Below are 23,737 nucleotides of genomic sequence, written 5' to 3' on the forward strand. Positions count from 1 at the left end.
CGTTAACAATGTTCAAACGTTTTGCTTTGCGTCGGCCCACCTTTCACGTCATACCACGCTGCCTGAAACGCGTCTGCGGCGACTGGTGTGTTTACCGCCGTCAAAAAAGTGGTCCCTCGATTTCCGCCTGGTGACGTCACGAAAGTGGCACGTTGCCGCAGGCCGCGTGCCTGGCGGTGTGACGGTAGCGGTGGTGGATCAAGCAGTCGCCTGGCTGTTCTTCTGCAAGTCGCCCTCCTGCTCGACACTTGACGGAAGCGACGGCAGTCGGCAGCTGGGACGTCGCGACTACAATGACACTCCACGGAACTTCTACGCCCACCGCCAAGACGGCACAACGTTGTATTCATCGGCGGAATAGGATGCTAAACAAACTAGTCGGATGTAACGAAAATAAAAAAAAATAACTATATCGTCCGACCATGTCATTACCTTCTCCGACGAAGAAGTTTGCCATGTACTGAGTGAGCCTCGTCGCATCCACGCTGTGGGGAATGTTCTGATGACGCTTGTCCAGTTTCCATTCGAAGCTGTTCTTTTCGGGGTGGAACTGGACCGCATAGAACGGATACGAGATAGCTGGCGATGGAAACGAAAACATTCGAACATTAGAACACGCTTAAGTGCCTTGCTACACCTCATTATCGTATATAATGTTAGTCTAGGCTTAACTACGTTAAAATAATAGTGGAATCAATTCCTTCTCTAGTTACTGACTATAGAAGGACGTGTCTAAGGCATCTTATTAACTCTCCGTAGTCAATCGTGTCATTTTGTAATTTTCTAATCAACTCGCGTGTCTGGCCTGTGCTCGCAATCTAGAGCGCCGGCTGACTGGCAGTTTAAACATTATATATATGTTCTGGTCATTCCAATACACCTCCTTTTTCATCGACTCACTCTTGAATGAATGAAGTAACTCTGTGCAATCAATGTGTGCTAAACCTTGTTTCACTAAAAAAAATAGTTAATAACGCTCCGGTCAAGACGATATTCACGATTATTGTCTTCTTCGCAACTCCCTTTGGACTAGTAAATATCTCTTCTTCTTTTTTTTTTCAAACATTGTTCTCAGCAGCCAATGTTTCTTTGTCATGGAGGCTAGCGAAATTCGTTCCTCTGTCTAAATCAGAAAACACACATTTAATCTCAAAATACAAACCAATTACCCTAAATTCACATTTACGAAAGTTCATATGCAACACATTACCTACAAGTTCATCATTGAGTTTCTTAAAGTTCACAATATTTTATACGATTAGCAACTGGGTTTTTGACGTGTGTTCAGCACCATTTTTCAGATTACATAATCCGCTCATGTTATTTGTCATGACCTCTACACTGATAATCAAACTGTCGCAATATAATATTATTTATACAAGACCTCCGGCACAGTACCTCGAACAAATGTTTTACACAAGCTTAACACCATGAAAAAAATCCTTCCCTGGTTGACCGAATATCTAGTTTCCTTTCGCATCGCTCACATATGTAAGTTTCAATTCATTCAATTCTGCAAATACGGATGTGTCATCAGCTGTCTCGCAAGGTCGGTGATGGACATATTCCCTTTTTATTATATCAGTGATATCCTATATAACATTACCACTACAATACGTCTAAACGCCGACGACTACGTTTGTGTTATACAAGTAACTTGTCTCAGAATCAAATTCTTGACGAGTCTCTTGCTTGCCTCTGCGCGTGGTGTAAATCCTGGCAAATTAAAATAAATTTCAGGAAAATTAATTTTCTTGGCGCTGATCTACCTCTATATTCTCATATTCATAGGAAAAGTTTTCTCTCAAAAGTATGTGTTTGAGCGTAGGGATTTGGGTCTTTTTTAAGCATACTATATCTTGCTAAAAGACCCATTTCACGTGTAACATGTCACTTAAACACGGATACCTGCAACGTACCTGACGTTCAGCCGCACAAACAAAAACTTATGATTTACAAAACCTTAATTCAACCAATACTCAAATACTTCTCTATCTTCAGGAATCCTTACAAACAACCTGATATTAACGCGGTTGAATCCATCCACGAGAAAACAGTACGTTTTATTTGTCGCCGGTATGACATATTATTTATCTTCTAACCTTTTTTTTCTTAGATTTTATCCCCTTTCCGCAGCGAATGCCTAACATTACTATGCAGTTTGATTAACTCCTCACGTTTTCACTATTCAATATGTATCTAAATTTTGTAAATGCACTACCACCCACTAAATATTTCCCCGGTTCAACCGCGCAGAAATTCGTTTCAATACAGTCTCTTCCCTCGATTCATTGTAAGTTAGAGCTCGTTGCCCGGTGATCTCATTTCACTACAATTTCATTTTTTTTCTGCGACTAACTACTCATGATATTTTGCATTTATCACTCGTATGATTGCATATTGTATCAATTTGTATATTTTCCTCTCTCGCTTTTTTTTTTTTTGCATTTTCAAATTTTGCTTTTTCCACTCATCCGACAGCCCCAGCGGCGCTGGAGTATTTAAAAATAAAAAGAGGAATATTCAGTGAGACAATCTGGAGTCATGCTTAATTACACTTTAAAAAGCAATAAAGTAAAATGCGCATATAACGGCCCCAGGTGGACACTTCGGGGCACCACGACCTTCACAACAGTCATCGACAACCTAAGGAGCGCCGGGCGTGGTCTATCCTAACCACGCTTCTTGCTTCGTGATTGGTTCTTCTGCGCGCTCTTATTGGTTGACGTCGCAACCTGATTGGCTCCGGAGTAACAACAAGATGGAGACTCGCAACACCCTGCGTTTCAATCGCAGCCAATCTCTGATTGGCTGCGATTGAAAGATAGTGGGTAGACCTCAAGGCGAGCGGCCTTGAGGTCTTTTCGCTATCCTCCATTCAGAACCAATCAGAGCTCGGCGTTTTTCTGACGTCACCACAACCCCCTGTAAAAGAAGCAGACGAAGTTGCCCTCTGCATAGCGTTTTAGCGAAACGTAAGCGTGCGATCGCAGACAATGTAACGTAAGCGCAAACTTAAAAACTTGGAAAGAAAACGTCCGGAATTTCGCCACTGGCGGATAACCATGAAAGAGCGATCTCGCGTCAGTACGCATGATATCGGAGCAAAAATCACTCACCTTCCATGGACGAAATGAAGGTAGTTCCGTTCTTATCGACGCTTGTCGAGAGTATCTTATAGAATCCGTTTAACCTAAAAGCGGTAAAATTCTGAAACAAAAAAAAAATTGCGCGTATATTATTGCATAATAATATCTCTTCAACTCCGCTTAACGTTATTATCGGAATATATGAGACTAGGAGTAATTCTGTTAAGGTCATGTCATGTTCGCTCAAAAATGTAGGGCTGGACAATTGATCGATCGAACTACCGATTAATCAATCAATGTTTTGGTCGCGATTATTTTTTTACACCGGTTAAGCGGTAACAACTTGAGGAACCAAACTCAATTAAAAATAAACGCTTTCATCACGAAGACGTGGAGGAGTACAACTGTATGAAGGGCACAATTCAGGTGAAATTTTAACCTAAAGTAAACTGCATACGGGCGAGATTTGTAACTTCTGACAAGTGCAGAAGGTTATACGTATTTCGGCCATCTTCAACGCGGTGTGTGAGTTAGTTTATATAGCACAGCATAGACTATCGTGAACAATCGATGGTACGTTTTTGCCTCATGAAGCTGAAGTAGTATTCTGTGAGTGTAAGTGTGATTGGACTGTTCTCAACTACACATCGAGGGTGATTCATATTCCATATCGTATATCGCGCCATCGCATATTTACCACAAAACAAAATAAAAAACATGTAACTATGACTCAAAAAATATTATGCGTGGAAATGAACTAATCTAATAAATCAATTATTTAATCGATACAAAGGGTGGCGATTAATCCAGTTAGAAGTTTTATTCTACTCCCAGCCCTGCACGACGCACGTTGCTCTATCACTAATAATGAAACATGGGTCGTGCGAGTTTCATACTTCAACAACGTCACAGTAGGGTGCCTACATGTTTCTGCTGCTCCGCTGTTTAGGGTGGCGACAACGTTTGTGATACCTGTGGCCGCCAAACTAGTGTTGCCTACCTCGTTACCATGGCAACCTTCGATGTTTTCGTCGACCATTTTGTCACACTCGCCGGTCGTGCGCTCGGACTACGCCGCTAATCCTAGTTAGGGCTAGAAAGCGCTCACCGCCCACGTTCCGACGGCGAGGTTTCGGCATGAAATGCCGGTCTGTTGCGTCCCATTTGGTCGCGGAAACTCGCGTTTCGTTAAAAACAACGCGCACTTCCTACTCGCAACTTCAAAATATGAAACACCCAAATAAAGAGAGCGACAGCCACCACGACCGCCATCCCGCTGAGCTTCCGACTTTTCTTATGAACTGCAACGGAAGTGGCCTCACAGTGTTGCCGGTGTTTCTAGACTACAGAAACTCAACATTGTTTACGTCTAGCGAAATAAGAAGTGGGAAAAAATGCCGGTGGGAGAGGATCTGGGAAAGGGCAACTAGAAGTTGGCGCCACCCTAAAGCGGTGCGGAAACATGTATGCACCCTAGGTCACACACGTCAAGTGGGCTAGGGGGTTCATCTAAACTTCTTGACACTTTTGTCAGCTTCCGCTTTGCCTCGCGACTATAACTCACGAGTTTTCCACCGCCCCTTACCATCAAATTTGATCTCAAACTCGAGCGTACACTGTCAAACTACGAAGCACCGCTCGTGCCCGTTTGTTCGCTGTGGTGTACTGCTCAATCTTGCTCTATTTTGTCACCGGCACGCGCTGACACTTAGTTTCACTTTGCGACGGTTCACAGCGGACGGTTTGAGAAATTCCAACAAATCCATTGAAGTATACATATCACGTTACTAAACGCGCCGCGCGTCGCTGAACACTTCCCGAAGGTCACATGACTGTCACCCGGCACTGCGTTGACTCCGACGGCGCTCGTAGCATCCGCTTCGGTTTACTGTAACACCCAACTCGACAGCATAGCAGCAGTTCGTGACGCCGAGGTGTTGGCAACCAGCCATGCTAGTCTGACCACAGTGTGTGTGTGTTTGTGGGGGGGGGGGGGGGGGGGGGGGGGGGGGGGGCAGCTGCTTTGTAGTTGTACTGGCGCCAGTCTCTGGAAACCATGGTCTTGCCATAGCGAGGCTTGACTATCAGACAAGCTACATACAAAGTAGAAAGATGACGGGGTCCAGGGCTCGTGTACTTGCAAATGAAGTTTAGCGCCGCAGAAATAAAAGGTCTTATTCCAGAAGGCGCCTCTGCCCGACGTCCCATAAACCTGTTGATCCGGATATATGATTTTGTGAGCGTCATAAATGACGCAACTTAGTCTTGACCTCAAAATTAGTTATATTGACATGGAGCTTTCTATATCAGTATTAACAATCGACTCAACATATATCTACGCAACGTCATACATCGATGGACTTACTTCCATTGCTCACATGTGCCCCTTCAAGGAGGGAGCAACCAGATGACTCACGGTCGACTTATTGTTGTGAAGCGACACTAATTCGAAAACTTCGTCTTTTCTTCGTTATGCTATGCTCACTAAGCTTATTGTAGCGTGAGCTACACTGCCGAGGTCGAGCATTTTCGCGTGGCTCCTGCAGAGCAGTGCTGCGCATGCGCGAGGAGCAGTGACGTCACACGGCGCACAGCTGGCGCGCCGGAGCTGCCGCCGCCGCGCGCGCCTCGCCGGTCTGCGCATTCCAGAGGAATGACGTGATAGCCGCGGCAGACGCACTGGCGCCGGCGCGTGCCCAGCTGTGCGCCTCCGTTGCGCAGTAGACAAGTCTGACGCTGCACAGGAGCCGCTTGATAGCGCCTCTCATTTTGTGCGCATGCGCAGAGGTATCAGTCGGGTATACGTACAGCGGGGCGTTTGCCAGTGTGGTATAGCCATGGACAAAGAGAACGAAATTGCTGCCCAGCGGCGCAGAAGAGCGGAGAAGCTTAACTCATCGGATCCCGAAGTAGTTGCCTGGCAATTAGCGGTTGAGCGTAGCAAGAACGAACAGAAAGAGGCTAAACGTGCTGCGGAGACACCGGAGCAAAGGGAGGAACGTCTAGCAAAGCGGCGTCGCCAGGAGGCTGAGCGACGTGCCCAACCGCTCACGCTACGTATATCCTGGCATAGCCGAGCTAAGCCACTGCAATTTTTTGCACTGAGTTGTGCACGTTTCAAAGGTCAATATAATTTTACATCATACTTTAAAGTGTTCTGAGCAATCACTTACAAAAAATATCTTTGTGATGTGATTTATATTGTCTAAGAGATACTGAAACGAAATTTCGAGCTCACAAAACAAGGCTGGACGAATAAGCGGGACGCTGCAAAAACCAAAAACATCACCCATGCAGCGATATCTCTAACGGTTCGCCGTATTTTCGGAAAAGAAGTGCGCGATTGAACACGGCCGACGAGGCCGACGTGACAAGTCATGTCACGATCCCCACTCCCCCTCCTCCTCGCTACGTCCCGTCGAGCTGGTGAACCGAAGCGAGGAGGAGAGAAGCGAGGCCGCTTTCCCTCGTTCTCAAATTCTCTCGGGGGACAATGACGTCAAAGACCTCGCGTAATCGCGCCCTTCTTTTACAAAAGTACGGCCATCTGTTTGAGATATCGATGTATAAGTGATGTTTTAGAGTTCGTATCGTCCCGTTCAACGCTCCTGTGGCATTATTTTGAGAACTCAGAATTTCGGTTCAGTATCCCTTTAAACAGACAATGAAGACGATTTTAATTACTTTTTAATCGTGTTTTTAGCCTTCTTGGGAACCTCGCACACTTCCCAATTTTTTATAGACAATTGTGACGCGTATTTTTATGCCTACGAAAGAATTGAAGAAACCGAAACTGAACTATCTCCATTCTCATTTCGGGACCTTCGGAAACGGAGGTGACGCAGAGAGTGACGTTAATTGCGAATAGTAAGTATCGGTAGCATTTAGGAGACCGAAACTGGTTATCGCGGTGGGTTATAGCAACGCAGAGGCGCGGTCGTTTCGTCGGACCTATCAACATGGACGACAATGCCGCTCTTGCGAGCGAGTTCGGGCTTTCGTTGAGTGACCTAACACCAACGGAACGTGAGATGCTCCAAAGGACGCGGGACTTTGGAATGCCTGTCTACGAGAACGCTTAAGAATTGCCGTCGACCTCTCAGTCGCCGACCCAGAGTGATTCGTCGGCGCCCAGCCTACCCTACGCCACCGCAACGCGATGAATCACTAACCGTGATTCGTCGCCGCTCCTGCGTGGACGATGGGGACTAACCGGGTGGTGCAATAGAAGGAATGACGTCCTTCCTCGTCCGGGGTCGCTTCGCACCTATGCCTAGGCTCCGGCTAACCTGAATATGCTGTTCTAAGTCTTCTGGCCAAAAATGTAGGGAACAAATTCTGACACCATTGCCAATGCCAAGACCTCTACGCAAGACAACGCTGTTCAACCAGCGACTTCGCAATGCCTCACCGCTTCGGAGTACGTGAAAACTCGCGGCGCCCGAACGATCACGGGTCTTCAGTCGACCGTTTGAACAGCTTTCTACAGAGCACAAATTTGGTATTGCTATCGCTTTGCAGAATCCTTCGAGTGCCGTGTTCCCAAAGTAAAGACGACACCGACATCTGAAACCAAAACCAAACGTCTCCCGCGTGCTCCCCGCTGTGTTCTTTTTTTATTATTTATTTTGTTTGTCCATAGTTGCTCGGTCCCCGTTTCGCGTCCAGCGTAGCAAAAAGAAAAATAATTATGCTCTTTTATTTGCGGTTTATTAATCACTTCCGGTCCGATTTATACTTTTCACGGTTATTCGAGTAGAAATTGGAACAGTGTTCATAAAAATTGCGAACCAAAACGTGACCGGGGGCACGTATCTCGTTTCGACCAATCGCTGACGCGTCTCTTGTGACGTCGTGCTTCTAGGAACCGCAACGTCACGCGAACCCCGCTTCTCCTGGCTTCTCCCGCAACTCTCGAGGCGTCGCGACAATCGGTCCCGGTACGATCATTACCGCGACTGTTTAATTGATTTGCGCGGCACACAAGCGCCGGTCTCGACTGAAATTTGGGCAACGTTGCCTGGGACGTGCCTGGAGCCCAGATCAACCGCCAAAAAAAATACCTGAAATTGACTTCATTTTCTTTTTTTTTAAGTATCGTTCTTGAGCAGTGTGTGTACCCCTTCAAGAGGGTTTCGCACGTCATGAGGGATAAAACGATGACTGGAGAAGAGGGGCCAAGCCTCAACGCCAGCGCCCTGCCATGGATCAAGTGTGTTGAAGGTTCGCTCACATTTCTGGAAAACTCTGTGAGATACGCAACATGGCAGAGGGGCTTGAGGAACGATTTTTATTCCCGCACACGGTCATGTGGTGCTTGAACGTGCAATGCGCGGGGGCTCTGAACCGACTGTGCCCCTAGCGAGAAGAAAATGGAAGTCAGAGTGAAATTTCACTCGAACTTCCAACGTGCAAAGTAAAAGTCCAGTTCTTTTTTTTTTTTTTTTTTTTTTCTTGCAAAGCAGAGGAAAAGTACACTCATGATCCTGCGACCGGAGTGCCCTCGCTTTCTTGCCCGCACTCTCACACTATGGTGGTTGAGTCCATATATACGTTTCCTTTTTTTCCACATAAAAGCTTTCCAAATGCAAAACTTTTTTGTAAGCGGCGTCGTAGCGATTTTGCACTTCACATTTTTGTTTTCATTGAACCTAAAAGATCAATGAGCACATGTTTTGTTATCAACAACTTAGAATTTGCGACACACAACGGCCCAGGCACAGCCCGGGCCAACCCGGGCCGAAACTGGCCGAAACTGGCCGAAAAGTTTTTTTGTTCAAGCCCGCGCCCGGCCCGGGACCGAGAAAATGCTTGCTCCCGGGCCAGAGCCCGGCCCGTGGGCCAGGCCGAGCTCGGTTCTTCTGGCTGGCCCGGGCCCGTGCTGTGCTCTAATTTCGATTAACTGCCAGCTCGCCCGCCTATAGCGTTGTCTCCAAATTTAGATATTTTTTTACATTTTTTTTATTAAGTTGTTCTTACCGCTAAAGGGTTTGCAAGGTCAGTCTTAAACAAGCTAACCTACACGCTTGCTTTATAAAGATCAGAAATGCTTTCTTAATATAATGATCAGAATGGCTGAACCAAACCAAATTTGGGGGTTTTACGTGCCAAATTAACGACGGGCATCTGGCACGAGCCAGCGGAGGTCTGAGGATAAATTTAGACACCTGGCGATATATAGACGTGCAAACAAAAGCTCGATTACACGGCGCTTTCTCCGCAATAAGCCTCCGTCAGATTGCGGGCACCTCGACCGAGATTCGAACCCGTCACCTAAAAATCCGTAGGCCGGCGCTTTGTTTCGAACCGACCGAGGTGGCCGAGAAAGGCTGGAATAACTGAAGAAGTGCAAATTCATTTTTTATGTTTCATGGCGGCACGATTCTCCTCGCGTTATTTACAATATACACTTGCGCATCACAAATAGCACCAATTTCACAACAGTAAAATGGCAATACTTCTCGCGTCAATAGTATATTCGAGCATACACCAAAGTATGACTACTTACGACGCCACACATTGTTGGTTCTTATCATTACAAACCTCAAAATGCGGTTGACTGAGCGTTAGTTGATCAATTATATAGAACAGCTGGCTCAACCAAGGCTAGCAGCACAGAGGTCCTTACCGTGGGCGTCAGGCACCAGCTATGAGCGTTGTACGTGATGGGAGTGGTTCGCAGCGCTTTCTCCAGCGTTCTCGGAATGCTGTCGTATAGCCGGCTTCTCCTGAAATCTACACCACCAACCAACCCCGTGTTGACGTCTCATTCGTGGCATTTCCCCAGGCATCAAAAATGGATTTCTGAACATTGAAGGGATGTTAGGACATCGAACACTTGTAGAACTATGCGTTATGTCGGGGTTCTTGGGGCGCATATAGTCCTCCCTGTTGTCGGGACGACTATGCGCCCCTCCCGACACTGCCTTGCGAAACAGATTTTAGATAACGGCAAGAGTGCTGACTTTTTCTACGTCACCGGCTGCGTCAGCATTTGGTTGAAGCTCGTGTACTCACTGATTGGACACGAGACCTAGCCCAAACTATGACGCAGCACTCGTGGCCAACCTGTGCCCCGTGCTGGCCTCCGCTAAGTGACGTCACAAAATGCAGCACTACAGGTCTTGTTACCTAAGGTGTGGCCCCATCTAACACTACCTAGAAGACAAGACCTTAGTCCGTCATTTTTGCATCAAGCACGAAGGCCAACGCTGGATACAGATTACAAACGAGTCCTGCGTCAGCAGACGGCTTTGACTCAAGGTGTAGCGGAACGTTGACGCAATCGTCGTGTCCAATGTGTGCCTACAGCGTTGGCCTTCGCTGATGACAACATCTATATCAGCACTAGGGTTTTTTCAATCTAGAAGGTCTTGCCCTATTCGACCTGAATGGCCACGGCCATTCTGTTCAAAAGAAATTGTTTTCCTTCGAAACAATTCACAACAAAACGTGATGATGACGTGAACTCCTGTGAGCCGCATTTCGAACTTCGCTCTACAGCTAGGGCCAAACAGACCTAATCAATCTTAAATAAGTCTTAACTATCCGTTTCATAAGGTCCGGCACTGTAATTTACCACAAAGGCATAATGCGTTTCGCTTTTTTTTTTTTTTTTTTGAAATGGCCATATAAATTAGCTTCTTATTTAAAAGTTACCAATAAAAATACTTCTATGACTGCAGTACAAAGTTAAACATTTGTAGATTAAAAGTAAAAAGGCACTTTTGTGAGCCATTGGGAAAGTTTATTCTGCAAACAAACAACAGAATCCACGTCTGAATAATTTTCTTCTGTTTATTTTTCTTTTGTATATTTTAAAAACAAACGTACTAAACGCTTGCACTTTTTCTCATCGGAGCGAAAGAAACATATTTTTTATGCAAGAATATTGTGTATTAGTTGTAAACTTCCGATTGAGACATGCTCCCCATTTCTCATTCAAAAAGATCACCGCCAAGCACCACCTTCGTGCTAGGTTAGTGTCGGAGCATGCAAACCCTATTTGTTTTAGTTCATTCAGAAGGGGATGGATTTATTTTCTCCTCTCTGTAGATTTGATGCAGTATAGCGAACCACCACAGCCTACCTGCCGTCATGTTGAGGCTCGTCGCCTGGTCGTTCGAAGAACAGGCCTGTAGAACTTTCGTGCCAACAGTCAATGTGGTGAGCAGCTCAAATCCCAGACACGTTCCCCAAAGTGGGAAGTGGGTATTATTGTGATTCGCCTGAAAAAGATAAAAAAACATTTTCTCTACGATTAATTTGATAATACCCCTACACTAATGAAAAAACACCATATGGTCCCCCGCGACCCATATCCCATATTAGCATATGAAAGACCCATATGAAGACAACTGAAAACCAAGTAGCTTTATTATAAGAGTTTACACTCTTATAGGTTTCCAAAAAAATCTCACATCTTATACACGCATTAAACATAAACCACACGAAATATTTTCTGCTGCTGTGCGCCACATACTTTTGATTAAAACTTTGCTAGTTGGAAAGCGATTGTAGACAAGGGGAAGAAGGCAATGTTATCTACGTCATCTAACACTCAAAGTGTGGTAGACATCCAGGGCCTAACATCGGATCAAACTTATGTTCTTTGCAAGAAAAATGTTCATAATATATATTCCACGAGGTTATTTCATCTGGCATTATAGATTATGGATCATACCGGCCAAATTTTTAATAGGAGAGTCGAGTTTTGCGGGGTTTCCTTTGTTCCTTAATGCTGCAGCCATCTAATAAAACGGACATTTGAAATAGGAACCCGTTCTCGGAAAATACGATGGGTCGTGTCCAATGCTATCTTAGAGGACAAGACCTACACATTACTCCACCTTCAGTAAATCGCTGGCCCGCACCACGTACTGTTAAATATGCAGAGTTGGGGCGATTCTTTATAATTTAAACAATTTTTAAAGATAGAATTACATTTTCACGGAAGTCGCTTACCGTGTTTCTATGGGGCTCGGCGTACAGTAGATGTAGGAACAATCATCAGCATGAGTTGGATGTGCTTATCACCAAAAACTGTTTTCTAACTTTTGAAGTAACGGATAGATGGCTCGTGTGGCGACTACCGTTTTCAAGAAAACGTTAAAGGTAGTTTTAGAGGCGAAATTAATTCAAACATTTTGCAAAGAGGAAACGCTGTTTAAATATTACTCAAAAAGTTTTCGCATTTTTGTCGTTCGATTTCAAAACTGGACGCAGAAGGATCGCGAAAAGTACGGCTCATTATTGCGCTCAGAAGGGTGGCATTGTAGTTTCAATCACTTTGTCACTATGAATTTTTATTGAGTCGTTTCTGTTGAACGCAGTTTTTTTTTTTTTGTTTTTTTTTTAGTTGTGAGTAGTTCAGTTTTACCATTGCGTGAAACAATATATCAAATTTAATGTGCTTTCGTGACACAACTGTGTAAGCGATGATGACTGCATTTGACAGATAGCGCTGTCTTGTAGTAAACATTGACAACGTTCTCCAACATGCATATTCGTGGCTCCAGTTTTATGGTGTGCTACTGACGTAAACAAAGTGGCCGAAGTAACGTTTATCGATCAGAATTTCGATACCCATGAAGCTAGATAGAGGGAGGTGTATAACGATTGTTGACATCGTGTGCCGGCATGACGTTTGCTCGCGGTCACCATGGCGGCTAGTTAACCTGGATCACAAAAACTGACCCACATGATAAATTTACAAGATTCACCATCACTTTCCACTCTGAACAGTAAAAACTGGATGCGTATGAGCTATAGGATTATAATAAAAGTTTTCGTAGCTTTTCAAATTCATTAACACCTTCAGGTTTCCTTTAATTTGGAACTCCGTATACTCTGAACAAATCTCTACGTCACTCTTACCTGGAGTGCAAGCTTGTAAAGAATTGATCCTGCTCTGCTGTAGCCCGAGCTGACTAAATCAGCCGAGCCACCAGGAAACAAGATCCTGAAAATGGAGTTATCCAGTCAACTGCAAAATCGATCCAAGAAAAGGGGGGGGGGGGGGGGGGGGGCGCACGCATGCAGTGTTAAGTATACATAAACGGCTACAAATGCCCTCTTAACATGCATCGAACTTTTTTCTCGTTGAGTGGCAAGAGCGGCAGGTGGTGTTCTCGGTGTTCAGTACATACGTTGGCATTCATGTTGTTTTTTTTCGGTGACCGCATTTACTGACGTAGTCTCGCAGCAGGTCTTTAGGTGTACTGTACTTGTATTTCCTGTATTGCCATAATGGTTGGGAAATTCCTCCGTTAAATTAGCCGAAACAATTTTTTGTCTAAAAGCCACGATGTCACGTCCCTACTGAAAAACTATATTTGGGGCTCACAAGATTTCTGAGAGGTTTCCACGTGCCCTTCAAGAATTTATGAGGAATCAGAGAGGCCCGTCATAGTTCTCTTAAAGGTATGTTTTGTCAGTCACGATCGGTCCCGCGAAAGCACGTGACCCCTTGAAAATAGTTCTAGCGGATCTGTGAGGGGAGATGACAATACACTTCAGAATAATGCGTCGGGAAAAATCGCTTGCAAATTTTGTAACGGGCGTCCGGAACGAACGGTTGCTCATTGCCGGCCTCCCGTCCCACACGTGGAATTTCTTGCCTAGAGCAGTGCCTGCAGCCCAGAACGCAGATACGGGAGAAGGTCTTTCAGCGCCCTGTATTTTGTGTCTCTATCTGTCAGGCATCAGAAGGGGGCCCAGCGATAGCAAAAACGAAGCTGAGAATGCCACCGTGCTTGGCACCAGGGACGACAGGGTGTCCGTGCTCAAGGCTCACTCAACGGCACCGGGCGTAGGTTTTGTGTTTCTGATTTTCACTAAACGTGTTGCTGACAGCCTGTGTTTGTTACATGCCAACTTGGTTTTAAGAACTGGACTACCATTCATCTCAGGAATTCACTCAGTGACATTGTGAGTATCTTTGAAGATATTTTTGTGACAAAAAAAAAATTGGTTGCAACGAGTCGGTTTGATCGCATTTCTCTACAGCTGCTTGCAACCATGTTTGAGTACACCCTGGTTATAATCGCCTTACTTATTTTCAACGTGCATGTAAATCTCAATGGGTAAAAAGTGCGCCCAATGACGTTTTCAACGGCTTAATGTTTAGTTTATGACTCTAAAGGGTCTTCAAACCTTTAGAGTCATTTAGGACTCTAAAGGGATTAAGAGGTGACGGGCTGAAGAACTGAAGGGTCTAAAGGGCTGAGGGGTTCTAACAGCTAAGGTGTCTGTGGCGCTGAATAGGTTTAAAGCACTTAAAGACTCCCATAACTAGGGGTATACGAATACTGCTTGGAATCAAAAAGCCTACCGTCTTTCCTAACTTCAACACTGCAAAGAGAACCGGTATGCCGTTGGTTTGTTTGGTACTGCGAAGGCTATGAGTGATGCAGCACTATTTTAATCAAACCACTATTCGCACATCGCTTCACAACATATCAAGGATTATGGGTTTTTTTTCAATTGGAGTGACTTCACGTGACACTGTGACGTCATCTGACACCGTTACGTCATGTGACGCCATCATGTCATGGTGTTATGGTATGATGTATTACTGCGACGTCACGTGACAACATGACGTCACACTCAGTCAACCGAAGATAAGGAGTCCCAAATTCTCATGCGAGGCGTTAAATGCAGCATTACTCGTTGGCTGGAATGTGCCTTTGATTGGTATGTCTAGCGTCCCATTCCACCCATGGCATCGAAAGTGCTCCTGAAGTGGCAACAAATGACGTCACAAAAGCCGGAGTGTCATGCTGTCCGATGTCGCGATTCCGGTGGTAGGTCGTAGAAATTGCGCAAAAAGTGCGTAGAAGCGGGATTGTTTCCTAGCATTTCCTCTTCCGTGGTCTCTCAAGCTGGAATGCGACCTGCAGCAGAGGGGGCGTCTGCCACACCCGCCATCACTGCTGTGGCACCCCCAGGATCATGGCGGGCGACAGCGTGACACTTTTGTGACGTCATCGTGCTAAAAGCGAGGGACATTTTTGAAAACGCGGTCGACACCGCTGTTGGAGAGGCGTTCCTGCAGGCACCATAACATTGCGGAGTCCTCGTTTGTAACCCCCACTTCCTGACTGGTATCAAGCGATTACGGTAGGCTTCAGCCACTCACCAACTCACGCACTTTAGTATCTCAATTATCACACTGTCTAGTCTTATTTTTCCCAGGATGTCAAGATTTTTTGGGGTCACTCCACGACACTGAACGAAAGGTGCTCAACAAGCAGTTTAAAAAGAAGCTGAAGAGCTTTAAAAAAAAAGCTAACAGTTGATTCTGACGTGTTTGTGCCTGCCGAGTTCAAATATCACAACCGTTCCACATCAATTATCACTAAACGCAAAAAAAAAAAACGAAGAAACCGGAAGCCATCGCTGCAGTGGCACGCGATTGGCAAGTCACACACGTGACCCGCCAGAACGTCATAAAAGGACCGTCTCGATTCTCGCTTGCTCCGTCGCTTCCGGAAGTAACTGGCGCCGAGGCTTCTGATCTTGCAAATTGGGTGCTGCTCATTTTTCAAATTTCTTGCGCTGGATCCTAAAGGGGCGTGTGTCCAGAGGACCCTCAATGTGAAAAAGTGCGCGTTCCAGCCGTTGGCAAAGCAGAAGAATTACCCCCGCACTAATACGGGCAGACACGAGGAACCGCTTGCTCATAATGATATACCAACGCGGCATAGACGTATTCGTCCGTGCGGGAACCTACCGACTGCTTCTTATAGTAACGTAAAACGTGGACAATAAACGGAGCGATAATAGAAAGTTTTTAGTAAATCGTTCCGATGACGCGGATAATGATACACTGTACTCCGCCGCCGCCTTTGCACAAGCATCGTATCGTTATCCGGTATCGTTATGGGGGTAACGGAGGTATTGGAACGCTGTACAAAAGCCCTCTAGTGACGGGACGCGTCAGGCCAGTTTAGCGTAACGCTACCTAAAACGGTCGTCAGAGAATCAGAGTTCAGCATACACCAGCCTTCATGCTCGGCAGCTGCTAGGCGCGTCAACGTGCAGGCTGCATTGTTCACTAAGGCTGAAGTGGTTTGAAGGGATAGTTTAACCGGCTTTGGCGACGGGAGAGCTTCCCCTGATATGAAACAGAGTCGCAGCTCTGCCACCGCGATGTCCTGGCGTATTTAAGCTTCAAAGTCCCCCCCTCCCCCCCTCCCTCCCTCCCCCCCTCCCTCCCTCCCCCTCCCTTCCCCCCCCCCCCCCCCCCACCCCAGCAACTTAGACTACTCGAATAGCTGGGCAAAAGTGCCGTCCTTGTGATAGTGGTACCATATCCGGCGTTTTATTTGTTTGTCGTGAGTCATTACAAGGTTGCATTTTTAGAAAGAGCGGTAATGCGTCCCCGGTAGCCATCAATTTGATGTCGAATTCATGAAAGCTTCCTGTGCCTCTGCTTTCACAAATTTCTCTTAATATTTGCTGACTGAACCAGACCACCACCGTGCATTTTCATCGTCTGATTTCTTTGTCATGGAGAAAAGAACCATTTCATGATACGAACTTTATATGGAAAACACGGCGTAACTTATAAAAAAAAGAACCCAATTCACAACAGAATGTCACATGCTCTGTCTTTGCGAAAGGCGCTTCTGGAGAGAATAAGTACCTATAGAAGGAAAATATAACAAAGTTTATGTTTTCGTTTAAATAATATGTGCCTCCAAATAATATCAGCGACTCAAAAAAAAAAGTCAGTGCTTAAACAACTTGCACCGTAAAAATCGCATGACGAATTGCATGACCAACTATAACAACATAAGCCCTCCCCTCCAAACTCCCTCGGTAGTGGAGTAAATTAAAAAAAAAAAAATGCAATATTGGGTAGTGGAGCTCGCCCATGGAAGTATGACCACTTCAGCGGTATAAAAAAAAAGGGAAAGCACTAATATCAGGCGATTAACAAAAATGTGTGGAAGCCCGCTAGTTAGCTACATGATCGTGGCTTTTCCAGCACACTGCACACAACCAATGGCGTAATAGCTTTTCCCTGGGACAGTCGACCTATAATTCCTACCTAGTTTTGTCTCCTCCTTGCGTGCGTCTTTGAAAGCGCTAGATTGTCATCTTTCTTTCAGAAATCGTCGGCAAAGAATGGGGTTCTGACGAGCCTTCCTTCGACCCAACCGCGTACGTGCATTATTCTCATGTGCTTCGTCCGGAACACGTCCCAAAGAAAAAACATTGTACTTGTTGAGCACGAACTTGTCTATTTTCTTAGCGGAATCCCATCCCTTTGAAATCTCGGTGTTGCGGAGTGAAAAAGGGCGCTAAGCGGGAGGAATAACTCTGGCGAACGGTATTCGTACAAGCCTACGGCTATACAGGGAGTACGCAATCGTGCTTCGGCGCGAGTCTGCCGTTTCAGTTCCACGAAAAAACCGCAAACCCGTGAGCAAACATGAAAACAATCAGCACGTAAGGCAACTGAGTCAATAGCACGAACCGTCAACAGATAAAAGCAAGCAGTCCTCAGCGGCACAACGATGACAACTCGAAAATTCAGTAGAATCAGCCTGCGAGGAAAGCGCGGCCTGCCGCGGTGTTTTCCCCCAGCCTGATCCTTTTCTGATGTCGCCTGATTGGCTTCCTCCTCTCTTCCCCTTTTCTCTGCCTCGGAGGGGCGTGGCTTCAGCACCATTTTTAAGGCGGTTTCCCGGTTATTCCGAGGATAAAATTAACAAACGAATACGATATTCGTGATTGCTGGGGTTTAATTAAAAAGGCTCGGGTGCTTTATCTCATGTTTAAAATCGTTTAAGCTTCCCTTTAAATCCGTCTCCCAAAATTCATTTCTTCCCCGAAAGATTTTTAAAAACAAATTTTCATGCGGTAACCTCCCAAAAAAAATTATATCGACGTACGCCCGTGCAGGTTCCTGGAAATCTTCTTTCATCACGAGGCAGTACCTGAAGTCACATTGGCGAGACAATATGGTTCCACGGTATGTCCCATACCGAGAAGTTATTACAATAGTTTAATTGCATATATTAATTTCTAATAATCTCTTCTTATTTTTCTTCCTTTCATCTGTTATATTCTATTTTCCCCAAAAGAGGATCACGAAGACGACCTCTGCTGGAAGACAGACCACGCAAATGTATTATTTCCTTTCGAAGAAATAAATTACTACTATTTGTAATTTTACTATATCTACAGATATTATTGTGTGAAAGACTCGTTAGCTTACCCGTTTACGGCGTTAAAGAGATTGACGTAGTAGTCTTCAGGTTCATTGATGCTGCAGCAGAAAATGAAAATCGGAATTAAGTACAGTTTGCTACCACATCAAAATGCAATATCAACCATAAATAGTTATAAGCGCTCGCACCTGCAGAGGCGCCTTTAAATAACTTCGTTTAATATAGCCTGAACGCATTTACTGATCTTTTGAATTTTTTCTAGTTCGTTAGAGATAATTGTTGAAATGGTGATAAAATCGATGATGCGTATTCCATTTGAGAACGAACCGGGGTAGTGTAGGCTAGCATTTTAATTTCTCAAGCGCTACGTTGCTCTTGTCGACGAACAAGTACCAGACGCTCGTTGACAAGCGAGGCAATCACAATCCAGATGTCATCTGTTCCCCACCACCGCCACCACCCAAGATCAAACAGGAGTGTGTGTGTGTGTGTGGGGGGGGGGGGGGGGGGGGGGGGGGGCGGAGCTTCGCCGCGTTTGTCGCACATGTGATCACTCCTTACCCCACGCGCCAAAAGACGCGGTTCGGTGGGCTTAATATCCGTATCAGCCTTATCTATCCTTATTGACAAGAGGAACAGAGGTTGCATTATTCAGAACCAACGCGGGCGTATGAAAGGCACGAGATGCAGTGTACGTAATACAAATGAATGGTACTCACAAGACAGGCACTGCTCTAGCCCCGGCCAGTTCCACAAACTTGACGTAGGAGGCGGCGATGTAAGTCGCGTTCTGGCTGAAGTTTCCGCGGCCATAATATCGCTGCGCAAGGATGCCTGGAAAAGCAATTGGTCACGCTGGTCACATACGGAAAGCGCGTGAAAGACACGTTGATAAAATGGCAGCGACCTTTATCTTAAGATTATTTCATTAAAATGCTATAAGCAATTTTCGTAACACTTAAATGAGAAAATGGAGGCCACCGGAATTTCTGAGTACATTAAGAATGACGGCCTCTGCTATCGGGAAGGCATTGACTCAATGAAAATTCGAAAGAAATTAAAAAACAAACGCAGCGCAGTGGATGCATTAGCGTACAATATTTCGCCAGTGTGTGCTATTGCGAATGCTCGAAACACAATTCACAGTTTTGATTAAACTGAGCAGCGAAAGGTTACAGGTAACGACACTGTGACGAGAAAGACGACGGAACAGACAGAATTAAATAAGCGCAGTTTCCGTATGTCACTTAGTTCTTGGTTCAGTTTCCTTGCGTGCAGTTTTTGCAGCGCAGTTTAATAAAAGCATAAAAAACCAACTAGCCCGATTTCAAACACTGTTAACGAATACACGGCCCAGCAGACAAAAATGGTCGGTCCGAGGAAACGATGAATGTGGTGGCTTCTAGGTCATCACGCGTCTTCAAATGAACTTGAATCTCTAAAATCGTATTTGACAGACTCCAGTTCGCACAACCTCAAACAAATTCACTAACGAAGTCCTTTACATTACTAGTGCAGACATGTAGGTTTTACTTCAAAACGTTACTAAATACAGTTACTAGTCACTCACTACCAAAGTAAATAACTACGTTACTCGTTACGAAGGCTAAAAAAGATCGGGTTCCATGAGCTCAAAAGAAACGCCGTTACTCTCTCCTTGGTGTGAATGTAGAGTTTTTATGAAGTCGCCTTCCAAAGCTTTGCGTGTTTAATAATTTATCACTTTTTAACAGATTCATAGATATACTAAATTCTCACATCAGACGATGTGTTTATTGGAAGAATCATCTAGGGATTAGTGTTACTGGGGTTGTAAGCATCTGCTATGATTTTAAGAAGAAACATACATGTGAAACAAAAAATAATTATGAACTCAATAAGATGCACTAGCTGCTTGCTGACGCAGTGATTTTTGTGTTTTAGCGCAGCAAGATTCCTAGATTGAATGCTCATCCTTAGACTAGAAATTTGCGGTTACAGTTATTGCGAATTTGACGTCAGGACGGGTACACTCGGGTCCGAAAGCGTAGACCGTTTGCCCTTTACATTGTATTTTTTTTAAATGGAATCGTAACACCGAATGCCACTCTGCAGCGTTTCATAAACTCATCGCGTTTCGTACGTGTCATTCAATGCTCTTTAAAATTTGCAAACCGATCTTTCTCAAGAAGCACCCCCCCCCCCCCCCCCTTTTCTAATCTGCTTTGATAAATCGCGAGCAAAAACGCGCCATGCGGTTTAGACGTCACGACTGGCGTCAGTGCGCAGAGATATAACCGGTAAGCCTGCAATTGCATGCGCTGCCCACACGAACGACACGCGCTTGGCGGTCTAAAGATCCTAGTATGACGTGATGACTGGTCGGTGATTTTTCGTGCTTCCTCGCGGGGAAAACGAACGTGATATTCAGATTCTCGGGATAAAAATACGCCAAAATTCACCTTCAATTCGTTTTTTTTTTTCTTTTTTTTTTTAAGGACGCATTTGGTTCTTTTCATTATTCTGTCAGTGAATTTACCAACCATCGGTATCGCAAATATTTCGGTTAACACCCCTATTATTTCATCCATCGAAGCAATTTGATAGTTCCCGGTGACGGCTAAATCCAGTGCTCACTCAGCATTTGAAATCAACGGTGACACCCCCCTATGCCTGCCGGACAGCATTTTTTGTGTCCTCACTTACTAAACGTATCGGTCCCTTTGATATTTTTAGAGAGCCGTTCGCGCCGTCCAACGTCGGCAGAGCTTCGAACCCAATCGCAGAAGCGAACAGACTATGCACTCACCGATTATAGGCCTGTCTGTTGCAGATACCGAAGACGAGATCGTCGCTAACGCGAGCAGTATTCCGCGCCAAAACATCGTCGCAGCGATATGAGGACTCTGTTCTTCGCGCCGAGAGCCGACCGCTTCACCCTCCGTCATGAACGGATATCTATATATATATGCGCCGACGCGGTGATAGCGCGTATCGCGGTTTTCAGAGTGTCCATAGTGGGAGACGACTCTCAACTTCCGAGCGTTTTTGCGTGCCCTCTAGCCTCCCTGCTATTCGCAGCTTCGGGGGAGGCAACGCCACCCAGCGCATAAGGCGTGAAGAAGAGAAGAGATGAAGGGGGGGGGGGGGGGGGGGAAGGTTCTGTACATCCAAGTGTGCAGAAAAATCTACCGTGACCTAGCGGCCGAAACGTGAAGCAGAAAAAAAAAAGGGGGGGGGGGGGGGGGGGATTACATGCCGGAAGCGAAAGCATTCAGGCCCCCGAGCTGGTTACGAAACATCAGAATATAAACCTTGAAACTGGGAGGAATAAAATAACGTACAAGACGACAAAATGTTTTTGCGGCTGCATGTCTTTTGTCTTCCTTTTTTTCTGTACGCGTGAACGGCTACATACTGCCATTCCCTTGTGAATAATTGCCCCAGCTGCTTTTGAGATGTTGTGGCGTCTTGTCCGTTATTTTATTTTGTCGTGTCTCAAAAGGTCGTCAGAGTTGTTAATAGTGGCCGTGGGAACAGGCGTGCCAAACTTGCCAGACACGAAGTTTTGTTTGACTGACCTAAAAAAGGAGCGGCGTAAGAGATAAAAAAAAAAGGACGGGGGGGGGGGGGGTGTCATGTGATGCAAAAAATAAGAAAAAGGCTTAATACCTATGCGATCAACTAAACTTTTGTTCAGGAAAAAGACCCGAGGTACAAAACCGAGAATGGAAGGGAAGCTTGGTGATAGAGACGGGGACGGCTTGACTGGAATCAGAGCCGCATATAGAGAGAGTTTGGCCATTCCTTGGGAAGTACTCTAGGCAAACGAGGAGGCACCTTTGGCCGAAAGCGGGCTGCGCGTGTTCCAGGGAGTCTTCACGAATTCGGAAGGTATATAAAGATATAGAAGATATAAAAAGCGTGCTCGACTACCAGAACGGTCGATGGAATTCCCATCCCAGGCGCCGAGGGCCGGGAATCTGCCGTCCGAGCGGTGAGACTACGTCCGAGCAAAACAGTGTTCGAGCGGCACATTCAATTCTCACATATTTTTGCATGATCGTAATCTAAACATCACGTGCACTATATTTTCAAACGTGAAAGTTTACTACATTTAACCCCTACGCACTTATTAAAACTTTTTCTCGCTACCACCGCAAGGGGATTACTTTCGGCTTCTGGTTGGCGGAGAGAGCATGCCACGCCCTCTTTCTGCGTCTGGTGCATGCCCTGTCCATGCCCGCTCCTCCAATCGAACTCTCTCTATATACGGACCTGACTGGAATAGTTAAGCCGCACCTACAAAGTCATAGCTATTAGAAGTACGACAGAACAAACTAAAGGGTCAAAGCAGGGCATTAATAGTATAGTTTAAAGCTGCTGTCTCAACACAACCAGAAAATAAAAAGTGTAGTTGTACACCTTTTGCCCCATGATACACCCAAAAACTTCAATTCGAAGTATATAGTGCACTGACGTCCAACAAACGGGACGGACGACGGGAAGCCGGACGCGTGAATCCCGCTGGCCCATTCGAGAAAGATTGACCCAGCAAAGAATGCACGCGCTAGCGAGAACGAGCACGTAACTGCGCTCGTGCGAGCTCAACCGTCAATCTGGGACCGGAGATCTACCCTGTATAAGGGGTATCCACACGAAGGAGAACTCCGCGGACGGATGTCGTGACGTCAACATCCCGGGAAACTCCGTCCCCGGCTCCGCCGCGAGCACCTGCGGAGCTTTCGTGCTGACAGCACGTAGCGTCCCCGCCTCCGCCACGGAGGAGAACGGCGGCGCAAGGACAGCGAGGCGTCAAAAAGGGATGACGTATGTCTCACGTGATGCGCGCTCCGCGGAGGAAAGGGGCGGATTTCTCCTTCGTGTGGATACCCCATAAGGGGTATTCACACGAGGGAGAAATCCCGGGGATTTCTCCCCGGCACGCGCGCATCACGAGACGAAAACGCGAGGATTTTACACATCGCAAAGCATGACGTTTTCGTCGCGAGACGCGCGTGACGGGGAGAAATCCCCGGGATTTCTCCCACGCGGACCTAGCTGGAGCGCTTGGGCCTGGACGGAGCCGAGATGATCGTCCTGTCGCATGCAAGGTTGGAAGCAGGGATGGGCAGTATTCCAAATACAAGTATTTGAAATACGTATTTCAAATACTTTGTGTATTTTGCATTTGTATTTAATTAAAAATTGGGTAATGCATTTTACGTATGTATTTAAATACTAAATCGCGGGTATTTCAAATACAATTGTAATTAAATACAATTTTGTGGGCAAATATACATCCCTCTAATTTATTGCCACGACCCATTTTGCTCATCCTAAGACGTGTCCAGAGCAGGAAGAAAACTACGTTCTGCACCGAATGCAGTGTCTCTCAATCAAGCACAAGCGTTTAGTGACTTCGTGATTACGGTGCTAGTCCAGGGCAAGAATAGTGACGAAATCGACGTTCACAGGAAGACAGGC

The 23,737-nt window shown here is 45.7% G+C and overlaps 1 protein-coding gene across 1 annotated transcript in view; it reads right to left on the reverse strand.

The window, feature by feature from the left end:
* Positions 1-21,355, reverse strand: part of LOC121046762 (gamma-glutamyl hydrolase) — a 158,589-nt gene extending 137,234 nt beyond the window's left edge. The window contains exons 1-8 of the mRNA XM_040501346.2: positions 21,060-21,355; positions 18,991-19,105; positions 18,319-18,369; positions 12,966-13,050; positions 11,179-11,317; positions 9,718-9,824; positions 3,120-3,210; positions 433-579 (exon numbers count right to left, since the gene is read on the reverse strand). Coding sequence (XP_040357280.2) covers positions 433-579; positions 3,120-3,210; positions 9,718-9,824; positions 11,179-11,317; positions 12,966-13,050; positions 18,319-18,369; positions 18,991-19,105; positions 21,060-21,198 — 874 coding nt within the window. The 5' untranslated portion in view covers positions 21,199-21,355. The remainder of the gene's footprint in view (positions 1-432; positions 580-3,119; positions 3,211-9,717; positions 9,825-11,178; positions 11,318-12,965; positions 13,051-18,318; positions 18,370-18,990; positions 19,106-21,059) is intronic.
* Positions 21,356-23,737: the final 2,382 nt, after the last annotated feature.

This window comes from Ixodes scapularis, unplaced genomic scaffold (assembly GCF_016920785.2).
Source record: "Ixodes scapularis isolate PalLabHiFi unplaced genomic scaffold, ASM1692078v2 PGA_scaffold6__148_contigs__length_123643588, whole genome shotgun sequence".
NCBI classification, from domain to species: domain Eukaryota; kingdom Metazoa; phylum Arthropoda; class Arachnida; order Ixodida; family Ixodidae; genus Ixodes; species Ixodes scapularis.